The sequence below is a fragment of the Lycorma delicatula genome, chromosome 8, assembly GCF_047948215.1.
Source record: "Lycorma delicatula isolate Av1 chromosome 8, ASM4794821v1, whole genome shotgun sequence".
NCBI lineage: Eukaryota > Metazoa > Arthropoda > Insecta > Hemiptera > Fulgoridae > Lycorma > Lycorma delicatula.
Window position 1 is genome coordinate 1,344,686 of NC_134462.1, and position 19,592 is coordinate 1,364,277.

The following is a 19,592-nucleotide window of genomic DNA, read 5'->3' on the forward strand; positions in this document are numbered from 1 at the left end:
AAAAAAAACCAGCTGCCTTAGTCTATGGCATCCTTCAAAGATTGTAAAACAGGTAAAAATTACAGAATTTATTTTAAAAATATAAGGAGTCACTGTGTTTTTCAATTAATTTTTCTCTATTATAATTCAATATAATATGCAGTAGTTTAATGTCACATTCATACAATTGACTGTTAAATATAATAATACTGCAATACATTTCTTCCATTCAATAAACCCTTTTTCAGGGCAAATAATTGCATTGTCATAAACCTTTACCAATAGAATTCAATATTACAAATTACTACTAACAATTTGATAATTATCCATATAAGGTGTAGTAATCCAAATTGCTCCAAAAGAATAAATTGCCTTTTATAAAAACCTCAAGTAGATAAAAAATGAAATGTCAGAATCTGGTTGAGAATTGAAACCAAACTAAAATTATTCAAGATAGAATGACATATGACATGGCTGGTTAATCTTAAGTAATGGCCTCTTACACAAATTAATATATAAATCTAAAGACAAAAAAAGACACAAGCTCAAAAATAAAAATTAACAGCTCATTCTAAATGAACAGTACGTGCTGATGAGGGGTAAGAGAAATAAATTTTGAATTGTTGTTGAAGTTCCGTTTTCCCCCCACACTTGAACTTTGTGTCTATGCTCTGTTAGTTAATGGTTTATCATTCAACTACTACACAGTCGATACTACTGATGGACAAAATCGAATGATTTTAATAATAGAGATATAGTAATAGAATGATTTATTCAAAATTACTAATATTTTTCACAAGTACAAATATGCTTTCATAGCTGTTATTAACAAATCATTTCATAAGTTATGACTGTCAACTAGTTACAGGCGCCGCAATTAATCCCTCCCTGAAAATCATTTTCTGCAAATGCAGTGGTTTTATTTGAATTATCTGATTCTCAATCAGTCGCTAGTATTTTGATATCTTTGTTTTTTGTTTATAAATATTTCATTAATTCATATGGTATTATTCAATACAGTTCCAATCAGTGTTAAATAATAGCATTTTTGAGTTTTGTTTCTTTAGTTTTTGGATTCAGTCTAAGAATTTTTTGTTTATTTTAGTATTATGGGAGTTATTACTAAATAGAATTTACTCATTTAGAGATTATTTCATTAAACTTTGGTTTTATTGAGTTTCATTACTTTTAGCTGTTTAGAAACTTTCATATTAAGTTGTATTTATAGAACAGAATTATGAAACCAAGGAGGAAATCATCAATCGTTTGGAATTTTTTACTAAAACTGAAGACAAAAAAAAGTGTTTCTTGTAAAATTTGTAAAAAAACATTTAGAAAAAAAAAGTTTTTCGGCAATACTACAAACCAAAAGAGCACTCAAATGGAAACATCCTTTAGAATTAAATGAGGAATTAGTAACAATAATAATAACGAAAGAGATAATACTTCTGAAACTAAAACTCAAAAAAACAAGCTCTACCCAAAAAAACCAACTAGGTTTATTTGGATGTTATGACAAAGAATTATCTACAGCAGAAAAAACTGCGATTGATAATAGATGCATCATTAAAATGGTAGCTTCTGATTTTCAACCTTTATCGTTGGTTGAAAATCCTGGTTTTTTAGAATATACAAAGTAATTGCAACCACTGTATATGCCACCTAGTAGGAAACATTTATCATGTACAATGCTACAACAAATTTACTCAGAAAAAATTATCAATATTTTAAATTCAATAACACATATTTTGTTAGCCAATAAATCGACATACTAGTCATAAAAATCAATAAATCGATTGTTACTAGTCATTTTATACACAGTAACAAACTGCATTCAATTGTACTCACGACTCGCAAAATATTAGTCGCTCATACAGGAATGGCAATCGGCTCTATTTTAAAAGAATGGAATATCACCGACAATGGATACAACATAAAAAATGCAATTAATGAACATTTAAATTTACCATCTGTGTGTGGCTCACACCTTCAATTTATTTGTACAAGACGCTATTAAACAGAACAAAGAGTTCTCAAATTTATTGAAAAAATGCAGGTATCCTGTATCACATTTTAAACATAGTGTTACGGCACCTAGAAAATTAAGGGATAAACAAATGACCATGGAGAAATCTGTATTAAAACTTAAATAGGATGTCTCTACCAGGTGGAATTCTGTTTCAATAATGCTGGAAAGACTATTGGAAGTAAAAGATCTACTGTTCGTTAGTATATCTGAAATTCCAAATGCTCCTCAATATTTGGATGCCTTAGAACGGATAATCGTCAGACTGTATTAGTGTTTTAAAGCATATTCAGCAAATAACTATCAAATCGTAAGGAGAAAAAATATCAGATAATGGCATTGTTTCCTTAGTACGAGGGCTGCAACATACATTAAATTTCTTAATTCTAGAAACAAATGTTCAGATTTAAAAGACTTACTTGAAGTTACTTCAAGCTAAGCAGAAGGCTTAGCCATTTGGAAGGTAATAAATTAGGTAGCCAAAGCTACGTTGATCAGATTTAAAAAAACTGCATCTGGCATAGAAAATGCAAAGCATACCCAAAAATGCATAACTGACGAGATTACAAATTTAATTAATTCAAGGCAAATGGACATTGACTGCTGTTAAATGAAAATCTTAGAACCTCAGATACTAATTCTAACAATGGTCTTTGAAATTTATTTGAAGAAAAATTATGTAAAGTGCAAACAATGACCCCTGGAATAACCAAATTATTGCAAATGACAATATTTGGAAATGCCGCATCTATACAGACAATATTTGGAAATGCCGCATCTATACAGACAATATTTGGAAATGCCGCATCTATACAGACAATATTTGGAAATGCCGCATCTATACAGACAATATTTGGAAATGGCACAACTAAACAGACTGAAAAATCCATTGGAATCTTGTAACTGCATAAAAATTCATTACCTGAATTTTAAGAAATAAATTTAAAATGCTCCTGAATACTTGCAACATCATTCCCTCAGAAAGAGTGTTTTCTAAGGGCTGGACAGCTAATCAATTTGTATATGAACAGACTAGACACATCTTGATGATAGTGATTTGAAGATAGTCTTCATAGATGAAGACTATCTTCAAAAAAAAAACCTGGACAAAATAATTTTTAAATGGCTATTTTAACGCAGAATTTGAAACTGATTTATCTTTTATAACTTGTTTTACCTGATATTAGGTTTAATAACCTTTAAAATTTACGAACAAAAATTAAAACTTAGATTGTTAAAAGTAGATTGTAAAAGCTATGTTTAAAAAAAATTATAAATGACATTTGAAAGTGATTATCATATCATATTTTCTGAAAGAACCTTAATTAATAATTATTTTTGTAGTTAAGAATTTAATAGTGCTGCATCAAATGCTTTTTAATTAAAAAAACAAAATTGGCATTTTATTTAAGTGATATCTTTTGTGTTAATAAAAATGACAGTGGAATGATAATAGTGTGGCGATATTTCTAAGACCTGAAAATTATAATATACAGTTTACAAGTATGAATTAAATTTTTTTTTAAATTAATAGTAGGAGTGGTGATATGAACAAATTGCTGGAATTAGTGATTGTGTGTTAAAATATTCACTCAAGTGAAAATGAAAAGTAGTAGAGATTCTTTCATCATTCATATTCCTATTAGTAGTTAGTATTCGGCGTATTCATCTTCCAACTCCAAGTGAGTGACGAATTAAAAGTAGTAATAAAATTTACTAATCATTCATAACATTAGTAGTATTCGCTTACATTAGTAGCGTAGTCCAAGCGAGAACATCATTCAAACGATGCAGTTAGTAATTTGAGATATCCAATTACTAACCAATCTATACTTTATGAATATTGCTCCCAACAAGGCCAAACTTCACCAGTTTAGCTCTAAAATCATCATTGTTTCTTTTTAATTTGAGCTTTTTTTTGCACTTCCAACATAATTCAAAATTTATTTCTGTTACCCCTTCTGCAAGTACTGTTCACTTAAAAAGAATTGTCCTCTGTAACTTAAATAGTAAGAAAATATCTAACATTATAATTAAACATGGGCTTTTGTTATGATGCCTAAATGGACAACCCAAAAAGAGGAACTTTGTAAATTTATATTTACAAAGTTTATAGTACAGAAATTTATTTTATATTCTGTTTGGCACTAGTTCATAGATTAATTATATATAACTAGGGTACTGTAAATATTCAAAACTAAATTTAACAGTGGTATGGTGTCCACTATTACGGTTACCATTTAACAATGGTAAATTAATGTCCTAACAGTTAAAATACTTAGTCCTCAACACTCTCATGTTATTTAAAAATTATAAATTTTATTTTAATGGTATGATTAATTAACAATAGTTGAGAAATACATTTGTAAATAAAATAAACAGCCTTACTGGAAATGTGACTCTAATCATGAAGGCATACACATTGAATCCCACACAATATCCATTTTATCATAACTATCTTTTTTATTAGCAAGTCTTAATTTACATTGTTTGCTGTATATTCTATCCCTGAATAATATATCTATAGAGTGTTACACAAACATTGTTAATTAAAAATTTAAAATAATGAAAAAAGAATCAAGTTTTATTCTTTATTGGAAAAATGTATTTTCAAAATAAAAATTAATTACACAATGACTACCAACAATTAAAATTAGCACAATTAATTAATTACTATACATCATATAATTATACTCCATACCAATCTGTAATTAATATAACAAACATATATATATATATATTTTTTTTTTTTAAAATCAACTAATGAAATATAAATAAATTATATAATTTTTTTTTTAAATACATGCTTATAGAATAAGAAAGTATAATATTTAAAAATAAAATAAGTAGTAAAACAAATTGTAGATGCCATACTATGATAAAAAAGGGGATTGAAATAAAGATTAATAATTAAATACACCATTATATAAGCAACTGGAGATTTTATTTACTGGAAACAATATGTAGCACATTAATATTTATATTATTCATACTGACGATATGACACTAGAACACCAAGACATAAAATTAAAAATATATGTAGCCTGCATATTATAATTTAATTTAATTAATACCATAAACAACATTTTTTTATCCTAACAGCTATCACCGTACTATTAATGCTGGTAAGAATTAAGTGGCTTGCACAACCTCGGCGCATTGAGCTACCACTGGAAAAGGCACGGTAATTCGATCGGGTGAAATAAAATAATATAACACACCCGATGCGAGATGAAAAAAGTGAAATTTAAGTGTAGTGTCAGGATGTATCATATTTAACAATTATTTTATAGTAAACAGTAAATGACTGTAAAATAAAAATGAAACAAATAGTGAATGTAAAAAATAACAAAATAAAACATACATTTTATTAAATATAAGAAATATTTACTTTCATAATAACATAAAAATTATAATTTTTATATTTTCTTAAAAAATAATAGTTATAATAATAAACTTCTCTAAAAATATCAATTGCATCAAGATACATACTAGCTCCAGTAAAACATACTCATTTTGCATTCGAGTAAACAGACTGCTTTGTTGTACGAAATCAAAGAATACTGTACTATAATTAAAAAAAAAAAAAATAAATAAATAAATAAATGAAAAAATAATATAAAATCAATAACAAAACAAATTATCTGTGTGAAAACTGATTGAAAGTTGAGAGGAAAATTTTTGCGCTACTATTTATTTATTTATTGCTCTTTGCAGTGAGTCATGCATTAATGTATAACAGGTTGTGTCATTTTTGGCTTGTTTAAAAACCATGGACTTTCAATTGGTCTGGCTTTGCGAGACCAGTTTTAGTCAGCCACTGGCAGATGTTCTCTCGTTGGTCACCCTGCAACTGGAGAACTTCCCCGTATTCTGGGTGCTCTATTACAGTGCCATTGCATGCAAATTCCTGAAAAAAAAAAATAAATAATAAGAGAAATCAGAAGGAAAATATTAAATACAATATCTACTTACAAAAATGTTTCAAATGACAAACTTAACATAGAAATTGAAGATTCATTAAACTACAGCAATTTCAAGCACACTTCTGAATATCTGTAAATCACACCCTTAGCTTTAAAAAAAAATTCTTAACCAGCCATCCAAACTATACCTATATTCACTAATATCCACAAAGATAACTCTCAAGGCCATTCATAAAAAATAAACACTGTAACAGATCCCCTCACACACTGAGAACTTCAAGAAATAAGACAGCAGCTGACGTACCCAAGAGAGGTAATAAACCACCTTTGATAACATTACCACATTGTACTTTCTCATAATGGATGATATTTTTTTTAAAAATCCTTGAGAAACTTCAGCCTATTCTAATCATTAAGCTACAAATTGCAATTTAGCAGTTTTTACTAACTTAAATATAATTACTAAATTAAAAATAAACAGTTAGGTAATTTAACACAAAATGCATAAAATAAAGTTAGATGTATTATTTATAGTGAAGTATCAGAAATAAAGATGATGTATATTAGATTACAAAAAAATGATTTACTGAATTAAAACGATAAAGCAAATATGCTATTACACGCACCATTTCAAGATATTTTGGTCATGATATTCATGAAAAGAATGACAAAACTGCAATTCAATCCCTGTATAATCTAATCCAGTATGTAAAAGATAATGAAAATCTAATGATTATGTGGAATTCCAGTAGCAGAAGAATGAAAAATTAAATAGCTGAGACACTATGGTTTAATCAAAGCAATGCCAGGAGATATAAGAGTATCTCACATGAAAAACATAACGGTTAGGAAAAAACTTCAAAACTAAACTATACTGTAAAACATAATCAAAAAGATGCAAAGATTCTAAAAAAATGTTTAGCTATTACGAAATGTAGGCTACAGATTAATAAACCAAGAAAAAATCTGATAAAAATGCGAGTTACAGATAAACTAAAAGATAGTGATGTAATATTAAAATTTGAACCAACTAAAATCAAAAAGGTTAATATCAAAGTAGATTTGTTAAAAAAATGAAAAAGTAAAGTTTGGGAAAAAAGTCGCAAGAAAATTCCAGGTAAAACAGTTGGCACAAATGTTTTGACAATAAATAATAATTGATAAGTGAGCATATAAATCCACTTAAAGGATTGTATTGACAAATACAAAATTAAATTGATAGAAAATGCAAAGTAAATAATAGTAGAGGTGCAAAGACGCTAAGAAAAAAAGTAGAGAACTAATAGGCGGCAGGGAATTATGTTACGTGCTAAAGCAGAAAGAAAACTGATGGTATGTGAGACTACCCTAAACATCAATCTGGAATTTAACGCTGAAAGATTTAAACAAGAATAAATAATAAAACACTGCTGCTATCACTTTCAATGTTGTAAATAAATAATAAATTTCTATGCTTCACGGCAGAAGTAGGACTAAGTAAAGTATAGATCAGTATGCAAAACTTGAGACTGGATTACTCTAACATTAAATAAAAAGGAAGAGGGTTTTTCTTTGTTCAGGATAAACAAAAAACTACCTGATCAATTGCAACCAAATTTTTACCCATGTTTCTTGGCATAACTGAGAAGGTTCATATAAAAAAAAGTATATTCTAGATTTTTTGAAATTTTTGAGTAAGGATTAAAATGGATTTTTGAATTATTTGAAACCCTGTTATTTGTTTAATTTCTAGGTTTCAAATGAAGAAATCAACCTGATTTTTTGTGAATGAAATCTTTTTTGAAATTCAACCTTGAAAGGGGATGAAGAAAGACAAAAAAAATTTTGGACAATGATTGTAAATTTGTCCAATCCAGACTATAATAAATGAGATTCAGCAGATTTGGGCTTGTAAATACTCTTCAGATAAATATTTAAAAACCACTTCATGTTTTTAAAGGGGTACGCTGTAGCAAAACCAACACAGCCACTGCCACTGTTACAGTATGTGTGAAAGCTACATTCACCTCCAGTTGCTTAACTAAAAAAATAAAATACAAAGATTGACTGCTACCGGAAATGCAAGTAATCATATAGCGTGGGCGAAAGCTGTGATGGGGAGCTAGTACTACAAGCTAACCAAAGAAAATAAACATTTGTTTAGATCACATTAAAGAATTATATAACCTTAAAAATGTTTGTGGTACAGCACAAAGGCCACTTTGTAAATTTCATCACTTACAAATTCAGATTCCACAATATTTGGAATGTCTCACAGTATAGTATCTACTAAGGTAAAATCTTAACAGTCAGTCACACCCGACCAATCTAACAAGATTTATGTTTATCACTGAAGTTATAACTGCAAAGTTCAGTTCATTGCACACTACTGAAATTTTTTAGTAGCTAGCAACCATAAAAAAGAGGAAGCCAGAAAAACAAACAAAAAGCTAGAGGGACTTATCAAATGCAAAACTTAAGTAAATATTTTTAAATAGATTGAATGATAAAAACTATGAAAACAAGGAAAAAGATAAGTTTGTGGCAGAAGTTTGTAAAAACTATTAAGATTGTTAGGAGACATAAGGCACCCAGATTATTAAATTTATTTCTAGAAGTGTAGAAAGTAAACAATATTAAAGGGATCCAAAAAAATATATAAAAATATTTGAAATTTAGCATGTATACAGGATGTAAGAGTATAAAAGATTAGAGTTGGCAGATAATAAAAAGAAATGGAGAAACAACTACTTCACATCATCAATCCAATCAAATTAAAATAAAAAATCTTAGAAATACTTTCAAAAAATCCAAGTGAAACTAAAATTCCACCTTTCATTTCAAAAATCTTTTTATTACGTTAATTTAAGACAGTATGATTCTATAACTAATAAATAACCCTGTTGAAATATTTAGAGAAAATATTGAAAATGAATACTGATCTATAAGTTAATTCTATAAGAATTAGAGTTAGTTCTATAAGTTCTCTATTGTGCATATTTTAGTAATCAATTCTTAATACGGTTCAAGTAAATCATGAGCTTCGGGTATTAAGGTTATTCTAAATACTGGCTACAATCATAATCACTGACGTAAAGGTATTTATCCTATGTAATTGGTAACAATTCCTAACAGAGCTGATTAGATAAAAAAATCTGGCTCTCAACAATAATTAATGTTTCCAGTTGTTAATTAAATTCATGCTTTTTATATTCTTTGATTTTTCACAACTAAGATTAAACTTTTATTCTAACAAAAATCAAATGAAATATGAATTGCACAAAAAAATAATAACTATTTCTTTGTTATTATAAACTTCTGAATTTTTTTTACTATTCATCACATCTCAGTTCCAAATTAATTATTTTTTCTTTAACCGAGCACGATTAATGTTGTTTAATCTTAAGAAAATGTACAGTTCACTTTGTAATACGTTATTTTCATAACATCTTTTCAAATTATAAAGAATTATTCTCAGTGGTGCAGCAAACTAAATTTTCCTGAAATCACTGAGGAAAAGTAACTATTATTATAGTTCTGAAATGATCTGTAAGCATATTTCCAAATGAATTTTTAATTCTTAGATATATTCTGGAATTTAATTATTTTTTTAATTTTTGTATTAAAATGTTATGTTAAAAACATAAAACAAATATAATTTATCTATTAACTTTTTTTGAGCAGTGTTTATGTTACTAGGGTCTGAAGTACAAATATTTTTGTAACTAATACATTAAAAATAGACTAATTTACTTATACTGATAAATTAAGAGTTATAAATTAATTCATTTGAAATGTAATGTACAATATAAACATGTCTCATATCAACGATTTTGCTAATTTCATGCAGAGAATTTTCACATGTACAAAAATTAGAATTTAAGAATAAGAATTTTCCAAATCTATGAATAAAGCATAATCAAAAGAATTTAAAAAAAACTGTTGAAGACAACAGCAGCAATTAGGCATAACATACTCCAGAAAAATAAATATGTCTGAAAGACCAGAAAAAAAGCCCTACACAAATTAAAACTGATAAAATATAACTGACGTAAAAAATAAACAAAGAGATATGCCTGAAATAGATTATAGATTCTCCATGAAACCATGATGAATAAAAAAAAAATGCACTAGGCATATATCATTCCACATATAGATCATGCCTTAAGTCATAACCTATCCTTAATTTTGTCACTTCCAGCTTTATTGGTAGACTGCAGGATGTGAATTAAAATTCTACTCTTACATTCTGTGGGTTTTTAACTGCTATACAAATATTTTAGTCCAAATCATTGAAGTTCAGTTTGTAGAAATACTTAATGCATATATTTAAAGAAGTCAAATTAACATTTGATATTAAAAAGGGTTGACAACATTTAGTATCATATCAATAACACAACTATTTTCCTCAGAGGGATTGGGATTGCTTTTTATTGCCAGATGCTCTTCCTGGCTTTCACCTACTATTAAAGAGAAGACTAGAAATTTTTAGTGTGTGATAAATGCCATGCCTGACCAGAATCTAAACCCATAACCATCTGGATGATAAACAAAGATACTACAAGTTTTGGCGAGGAGGTCAACAAAGTTGAATATCAATAATAAAATATCAATTCTTGCATATTGTATTAAATAAATGATGAATTGTAAATAGTGATTTCATTATGTCAGTTCATCTAAAAATCCTACCATTATAAACTCAATATTACAAACTTATCAATAAAAATAAATTTTAATGTAACATACAATAAAAAAAAGAAGACTGAAGAATGAAGTCCACTATAACTCTAAAATGTTTTCTTCTGACAACACTATAGTTAATTTTAAAAATAAAAACTGAATAATATATTAATACTTGTATGTGTTAGCATTTTAAAATAAACACACTTGAACCAACTCATACAGAAAGTATATCTTCACGAAACCTAATGAAATATAATACTTAAAACTTCTACAGTTTATATATTACAGAATCAATTATGTCTATAAACATTGTTCCCATTACTTTCCATATTACTCAATACAATAGTATATTTTTAACATATAGAATTATTCACAAAATACTTTCCATTATTACATGCACAGAATAGCAGAGAATTCAAACACAATAAAAAGTTATCTAAGAGTTAACTACTTGCTGCATACTTTTCAAACATTTCTAATTCAAGTATTTAAAATGAATAAAATCTCTTATTATTTAACAAAATAATATTTTAGGCACTTCCTTCATACATTACAATAAATGTATGTAAAATAAATGTATGTAATTTATTACATACTTATAATAAATAATTATATCAAAGACATACGCTTAATAAATACTCCTTTATTTATTTTTAATGTTATCTGAATAAAACTATTTATTGCTTAATTTTATTAAGTCCCTAAAACACACTTTACTAGTGTAATCTGGGCACTACAATAAATTCATATCCAAAATCCCATTTCCTGAATTAATAACATGAGTATTCAAAATATTTTGACAGTTATAAAAAACAAAATCTTAAAATACTGTTAACAAATAGCAACTCCAGTATATTAATAACTGACGAAAATTCAAAATAAAAATGTTTAAAATACAAGAAATTGTATAAATGTTATAAATAGTAAGTAAATATAATAAAGATAACAAACCTATCCTAAGAAAGAAAAATCACACACTGAATCAATTAAAAACTTACCAACATATACACGATGACTGTAATATAACTGATTTTGAAATTTTCTCTTTTTTCAAATAAAGGAAAACCTTCATGAACTATGAAATATGATTTGTATAATAAACATAAATATGACTTTTATTAAATTGATATAATTAAAGGATGAATTTTCATATAAAATTATACAATAAATAAATCATGACATCAGGAATTAACAAACGTGCTATTCCATGGATAAGATAACAATTGCTCCAGCATTTCCCTGAAAGGATCAAGAAAAACAAAGCAAAACCTTGATCAGAGTAGCATTACAAAGAAAAAAATTAACAAGAGAAATTATTATTCCTGTTAACACATAATAATTTTATGAAATAATAATTATGAGAATATGTGAAGATAAAAAATAAATAAAGTGAATACAGAATAAAATAACTTTTAAGGGTTAATAGAAATATATCTTTAAATGTGCACATCTACATTATGAGTATCCAGAAAATGCATTTTATTTAATAGTATTTCAGAATACATCAATATTAACATTGTTTGTGTAAACAGAAATCTTTTAATTTAAAATAAATTTGTCAAGATATCTTTTATATTAACTCATTAAAAATAGCAACAAAAGCATAATACGGCTCTTTTCAAACACCAAAATGTCCTGTAAAAAAAATAGTCTGGTGTGATGTGAATGACATTTTATCAAAATAAATTATAATATTTTTTAAAATTACCTTTTTACATGCTCGGACAATTTTTTTCAGGTCATACTCAGAAGATAGGCCTTGCACAGTGGTTAAGGTCTTGCGACCATTGCGCTGCTGAATTCTTATATGCACTAAACCGTCCTGTACATCATCTTCTGAACCCTTGATTGCATCTGCAAAGGGGTCTGCAAAAATAAAAACAATTGTACAAGAATTAATGGCACAGGAATAAATTAAAATGCCAAAATTAATTAAATCTCAAAAAAATTTGATTCCTTTTATTAGCCTACACATTTCATCCATGCATGAATAGCAAATGGTAAAAAATAATAGAATCTTATGGTCTGAACAGCTAACACCTTTAAAATAATTTTTTACTTTTCTTTTATAAGAGGTAAAATATTAAAACAAGCAATTATAAAATCAAGAACAAATAAACTTTACTATCGCTTTCAAAGATAATTAATTCTGATTTTTTACAAAGAAAAACATTATAAAGATTTTGAAAAAAATTACTGCATATGGTTATAAAAATTAACTAGGTTTATAAAAAAAAAATGACAAAATAGAATCAGTTTCAAAAATGTGGAAGAGGGTATATTTATTTTGTTATGAATCTTAAGTAGTTTTTTTAATATTGTGATACATAAGCACATTGTTTTATATTATATATTAAAAAAAGAATATATATATATAGAGAGAGAGAGAGAGAGAGAGAGAGAAACAGTTGAAAGTAAGTTTGAGGTTCTTTGCTACATAAATAGCTGCTACTTCTTAAGCCACTCAGTCTGATCACTTTGTTAATCAAAAGAAATGAGTGCTTAAGCTCTAAAATGTGGAAGAACTATATGGAACTTTGAATTGGTTTATATTTATATACAGCTAACACGTAAATATTGTCAGTTATTTCCTTTCAATAATTGATTTATTTTAATTTTTTTGTACAGCCTATATGACTTAACTTGGGTCTTATTTAACAAAATGTTTCATTTTTGTAGGACAAATAATAAGGGAAAAAGTTCAAGGCTTGGACCATAATTTTACCTTTGACAAATTAACAGAATTTTATTTATAAATATATATAAACAATTTTATTTGTAAATAAGAATAAATGAGTTAATAAATCCAAAATAATTTGAGTTCAGAAAAAATATATTATAATTCATATTTCAATATGCTCTTTAAAGCTTTATCACAGACAGATTTAGCACGCAGCACAACTGTAGATTAATGTAGAAAGGTCATTCTTAATTGTCTAATTCTAAACATGGAACAATATTAATATTTAGAAGGTCAACTTCAAATACATAAATGACCATTAGCATTCTCACAAGGTAAATTAAAAAAACTAATTAATTCAATAAGATAAACAATTTTCATAAACATCTTTAAAACTAGTTTATTATTTTTTTCCAATTATAATTGTTTATTATTCAAGCGTGAATTTTATATACAACAAAATAATCATTAAATACATTTACATTACAACTAAAACAAATAAAGAAAGATTTAACAGCTACAAAATACTGCTTTAATGCATTCATGTTAGAAAATTTAGTTTTCTACAAGATGTGAAATTTCAATAAATTTATTTTACTTATTTACTATATTTTGACCTGTATAAAATTATTTCAACAAAATTTGAATATAAGTAAAATTATTAAGTTTTTATTGTATACTAATGCAGATAATCCCCCCAAAAATAAAATAATGTATGTTGACAATAGAAACAGAATTATCATTTATTGTAATTATATTTACTATAATTTTATATATAATAAAATAATTTATAAATTTTGAACTTTATTAAACAAAGATTTAAAGGTTGTAAAGAATAATTTTAGTTTTAAGGTAATTTTGCAAACATACTACTAATCTATTTTTTTACACATATATTATTTTACATTTTTTACTAGAAAAAGTAAATAAAACAAATCAGAATCAAAATCGTTATAATTTTTCAATTAATATCCAATTTTTATACATCAAGGAAATTTATTCATTAGAACTTTCACCAGATAGCAAAGTTCGAAGTGCATTGCAATCATCAAACAAAGATGAAGTGTCAAAAGATAACCCAAAAATTTCTGATCCATTACAAAACATTATCTTTATAAGAAATTAGTTTTGAAAATTTAAGATTTGCAATATATGAGGTAATTGCTTTCTAAATAATCTGATTTATAATAAAAAATTTGTTTGGGATGTAGTTTTAAAATTGATTAGCATTTGTTTCTTCAAAAAGATTAACTATATGGCTAAACTAAGTCTGAATCATTTATGCTTAATTACAATCAATGACTTGGTGAAACAACAAAACCAATTAATATGGTTTGGGTATACTAACTTTTTTTTTAATTATGAAATGACTCGTACGAAAGAAAATAAAAAGACAATGTGAAATACAATCAACAAAGGAGCCACTTCAAGTTTTTTATGGTCAAATTTAAGAAAACACTGAAAAAACATGACTAAAGGGAAAGCAAAATATAGGTCACCCAACACTTCCAAGCGAACCCCCTCTTAACAAATAGTAAGAGTATAATGCATGAAAAATAATATACTTGAAATCAATATCCCATCATAATTTTACCATAAAAATCTATTATTTTGTAAGGGCGTGAGATTAATGGCCTTGATGCTTACGGAAGTGGCCATGAAATAACCAAATTTATTTTCATATCATATCAACAAATAAATATTTTAAAGTCCATTAATTACAATTAAAATTACTACATTAAATAGCAAATAATATAAATAACAAGTAAAATAAATAGTAATTAAACTAATAGAACGCCATTTTGTAGAAAACGTCAAGAATAATTTGTGCAAATTTGCGCAATAGACTTACCAAATGTGTTAAGATTCTGGATGGACATACGACAAACAAAATATGCACAGACAATACAACACTAGGATATTAATAAGTCCCAAAATAAGTCGCTTTTAACAACAATTTAACTTGTGTAAAATCCAAAACAGAATACACCCTTTGACAACCAACGGGCAAAGAACACTCGATTGTTCACACACAGATGAATAGGTAAAACGGAAGAGGAAAAGCATAGAGATTATTTCACAAAAACATGATCATACGGTTGCAAGTTAAAATATTAGGAGTACAATATTGAACGATATTTCAAAAGATAGTTTAATGAACTGAAGTACCGTTTAACAGAATTAATAGTTCTAAACATAATTCGTGTAGTATGAAGATATGTAGTTCCTATATGAAATTATCCTTAGCCGTAGCAATATATACTGTTATAGTCGTGTATCACTACTTAAAAAAAATAAGTGGCTGTACTGGTATTAATTAAATTGTATAAAATTTACATGTAATATGTAAGTTAGGATATTAAATAAAATAGATTATGAAAATTAAAATTAACCTTTTTTATTGTGGTATACCTGAAAGTGTGTTGCTTTGCACTTTGTGCTGCAGTGAGGCAGTTATACTGGTTGTTGAGGTTATAGTTAAGGTAGTTTGTTTACAAGTTTTTAATCTGTCATTTTTTCGATTTCTTTTATCAAAATGACAGTTCCTCATCATTATAGTATGAAATGGGATAATTATCACAGCCATGTTGGAGATATATTTTCTCAGTTGTTAGAAACTGGTTCCATGGCTGATGTTGCTTTATATGCAGAAGGAGAAAAAATAAATTGTCATAAAATGTTGTTGTCAGCTTGTAGTCCCTACTTTCAGGTAATTCATAAGAAATATTAATACAATTCTGTTATTATAAAAATTTTGACGACCATGTTTGTTTTATTTTTCATCCTTTGAACGATTTTTATTTATACTTGAAAGTATGTTTTCTGTGTGCTTGGTATGTTGACAACAGAAAGTTATGTATGGTGTTTTTGCAAACTGTATTACCGGTGAAAATTTTGAAATTTATAATGTAAACATATTACTTGAAATCGTACATATTTAATGTATTTGTTAAAAACGTCACTGTGAAATATATTTGTAGATATTAACTATGAGTTAACTGTTTTCATTTTCTAATTTTATATGCTTCCAAACCACTCCAAATTTAACTAAACTATATAAGTTCAGTATTTCTGTAAAGGTCTAGAATATGTTTCTTGTTTTGTAAAGCAAATTATAAAAAATCGAAGTTCATTGTTGACATTATGATTCACAGATATTTTAATTTGAAGTTATTTAAGCAATATTCAGTAGTCTTCAGTGTTTTATCTGTAAAATTGAATGAAATCAATCTTTTTGTGATTGGACGTTCTGCTGAGGCAGTGTGATCTAATTCTTTTTTATAATGAAATCTGTCACCTCACACACACACACACAAAATCATATTTTGTGTTTGTTCAAAGAGTATGTGAGTGTATCAACAGGTTCTTTTTAATGAAAGTATTTTTATCAACTACATGCATGGGTAATCAAAATATAGTGATGGTGTGTTTACTGCCAGTTTCTAATATGAGATTCTTATTGGTAATGCTTTTTTAGTTTATATTTCTGTTCACCTATTTGTCTACAGTTCATTTTTTTTTAAATTTCCCTAACCTTTTAACAGTTTGATCTGTATAAAACACTTTCAATTCAAAGATACGTTACAAGATTGTCAATTCTAAATTACTATATTCAAATTACTTTTTTTTATAGTAGTGTAGCATTACTTAAGATCAATTTAATATTTTTCAGTGTCAGACTGTTTTTATTTTAAGTTATTTAGATGACAATTCAAGAATAAGTAATAAAATATCATGATGTTGATGTTTAATAAAGGAATAATAAAGAAATGATATAGTACATTCTTTATACAATTATTATTAATAAAACTCCTGTTATTGGAGATATACTTAAGTATTAAAAATGAAAACGTTAGTTTTAAATAAACTTAAGATTATACAACAACAAAGATTAACTGAATACAGAAAATACAGTGAAATAGTATCAATAACTTTATTATCAAAATCATTTGCGAAGGATAAATTAAGCCTTGAATTAAGCTGCTATTAAATTTATTTTAAAATGAATGAAAATATAAGACATTTAATGTAACCATTCAGAAGAGTATACTTAAACAATTTAATGGCTATTGATTAAAAGAAGAGCATCATTATTTTAATTAGTAATTATTAATGAGTTTAATATAGGGATTAACCCTCATATTTAAGATATTTAAAATGTAAATGACAGTAAATACTAGAAACATTTATGGAATAAATTTGTGATGTTGCAATCTGTTTATTTTCTGCATCAGTTTAAAACAAAACATTATTAAAAGGAACTGTATTTTAAGATGTTACCTGGTATGCTGAGGTATCCTATTCTACCCTCAATTCCCTTATCTGTGGCAAGTATATTTTTCTTCTATCCTCATTTATTTTTTTTATTTTATACTAAGTAATTCTAAAGATTAAAATCTGCTGATAGAAAGATTAAATTTATACCAGACCTAGGTGACTGGTACGTAAAAATTCCTAGGTAAAAATGGTCCTAGGTGACTGGAGTGTAAAATTCTCAATATAAACGGTTCTATCAATAGCTCATATGTAGCATTATTACAGGCAAAAGCTTACAAGATACACTTATTCTAGAATGAACCAGTAGAAACGTGAATAATGGGCAATGGGGACGTGTAATGCATTAAAAAAATACTGCAGCCAATATGTTAATCAAATTTTATGTTTTTCTAATTTAATTTATTGTTTTTCAGGAGATATTATCAACTGCAGGGGCTACTAATACAATAGTAGTTGTAAGTGGTATTAATGGTGAAGATGTAAGGTCAATAATTGAGTTTGTATATAGAGGTGAAATAAGTGTTAAAGCTGATCGATTTGCCTCTGTCCTTAAAGCTGCTGAAGCATTAAAAATATGTGGACTAATGGAGGTGAAATCAGTAATTATTATAAGTATAGTTGTAGTGTATATATATATATATATATATATATATATATATTAAGTAGTATTAATAGTATAAGTATTTATATAGTTTGTTTCAAAATAAATGTCGAGGTTTTAAAGTTATGTAATATTTATTAAGATTTACTTACATTGATAAATTATACATAAAAATAAGAGCAACTCAAACAGTTTTTCCTGTAACTGTTCAATGTGCAAGCATTACCCTCCTCACTGACATCACTAGACTTGCTAATCGTGGCTGGCCTTTCCTAGGACTACACACAATAAGCTCTTATATGTTCAACATTGTCTTCGGGCACACTTGGTCATCCTAGACTCGTACATTTAAAAATACAGCCAGTGGTTTCAAATTGTTTATACCATTTACAAATCTTATTGTCACTTGATGGATCACAACAGAATGCATATGGAAGGGTGATTACAGATTGACACTGCAAAACGCAGAACGCTTTCTGTTGGGGAGGGTTGCTATCTCTGCTTCCAGCTCTTTCAAGCAGAAGGTACAGGAGACAGTTTATGAACTTGTGCACAGCTCAAACTGTTTGAGTTGCTCTTTCATTTCATGCATAATTAATCAATGTACATGAAACTTGAAAAATATTACATAACTTTAAAATCCCTATATTAATTTTGAAACACTCTATGTGTGTGTGTGTGTGTGTATTTTAAACGAATGATCAGATAGGACATAGAAGTAATGGAAATTTTTAATTTTATCAAATTAAGAAAGATTCTTGCCAAAGAATTGAACAATTATTTTATATAATTGAACTATTATGTTATGAAGTGTCTATAATTGAAGATTGTGTTATTTATTATATTTAAATCATTACATCATGTTAGATCTCTTGCTGTTCTTCAGATCCATCATGCAGTTTGATCTCATTATAATTTTTTAAGAGCATTATGTAGATGAAATATACATTATATTTCATATACATTATATATTATATATATATGTATTTTTTTCTAAGTCAATTTTAAGACTCATATTCCACTGTACTGTTATACAAATATAGATAAATAACTTGATCCACTAAGTACAGAATAAAATTAAATTAGGTAGCATGACACTTACCTTATATCACACAAGTACTTCTACGATTTCCTCTCATCTTCAGGTGATCTAATCTCTTAATTGTTCACATAAAATTACATATTATAAATACAAAACATTAACAAAATAAAATCTTGATAAATACAATAAAACAAAAGTTGTTAAAACGTTGGATATAAATAGCAGCACTATCAAATATTGTTAATTTTTAGTTTAATCTATTTAAAATCCTACATAGTAATATAATATTGGCTAGCCAAACCACACATACACACACACATATTTATTCTTTTTTAACATATTTATCATTTTAACTTTTAATTAATATTTTTATTATTTGACATCATATTGTTATTTAT

General features: G+C 26.7%; 2 protein-coding genes across 3 annotated transcripts in view; one reads left to right on the forward strand and one right to left on the reverse strand.

Annotated features, from left to right (window-relative positions):
• Positions 1–4,582: 4,582 nt before the first annotated feature.
• Positions 4,583–15,325, reverse strand: eIF1 (eukaryotic translation initiation factor eIF1). The gene is made up of 3 exons (XM_075373863.1): positions 15,126–15,325; positions 12,302–12,459; positions 4,583–5,915 (listed from the first exon to the last, which is right to left on the reverse strand). Exons 1-3 carry the CDS (start codon positions 15,151–15,153, stop codon positions 5,769–5,771), a joined length of 333 nt encoding a protein of 110 aa, XP_075229978.1. The 5' UTR covers positions 15,154–15,325; the 3' UTR covers positions 4,583–5,768.
• Positions 15,326–15,723: 398 nt separating this feature from the next.
• Positions 15,724–19,592, forward strand: part of LOC142329395 (uncharacterized) — a 37,268-nt gene continuing 33,399 nt past the window's right edge. For both annotated transcript variants that reach the window (XM_075373963.1, XM_075373964.1), the window contains exons 1-2: positions 15,724–15,983; positions 17,965–18,141. In XM_075373963.1, the coding sequence (XP_075230078.1) occupies positions 15,810–15,983; positions 17,965–18,141 (351 nt within the window). In that variant the 5' untranslated portion in view covers positions 15,724–15,809. The remainder of the gene's footprint in view (positions 15,984–17,964; positions 18,142–19,592) is intronic.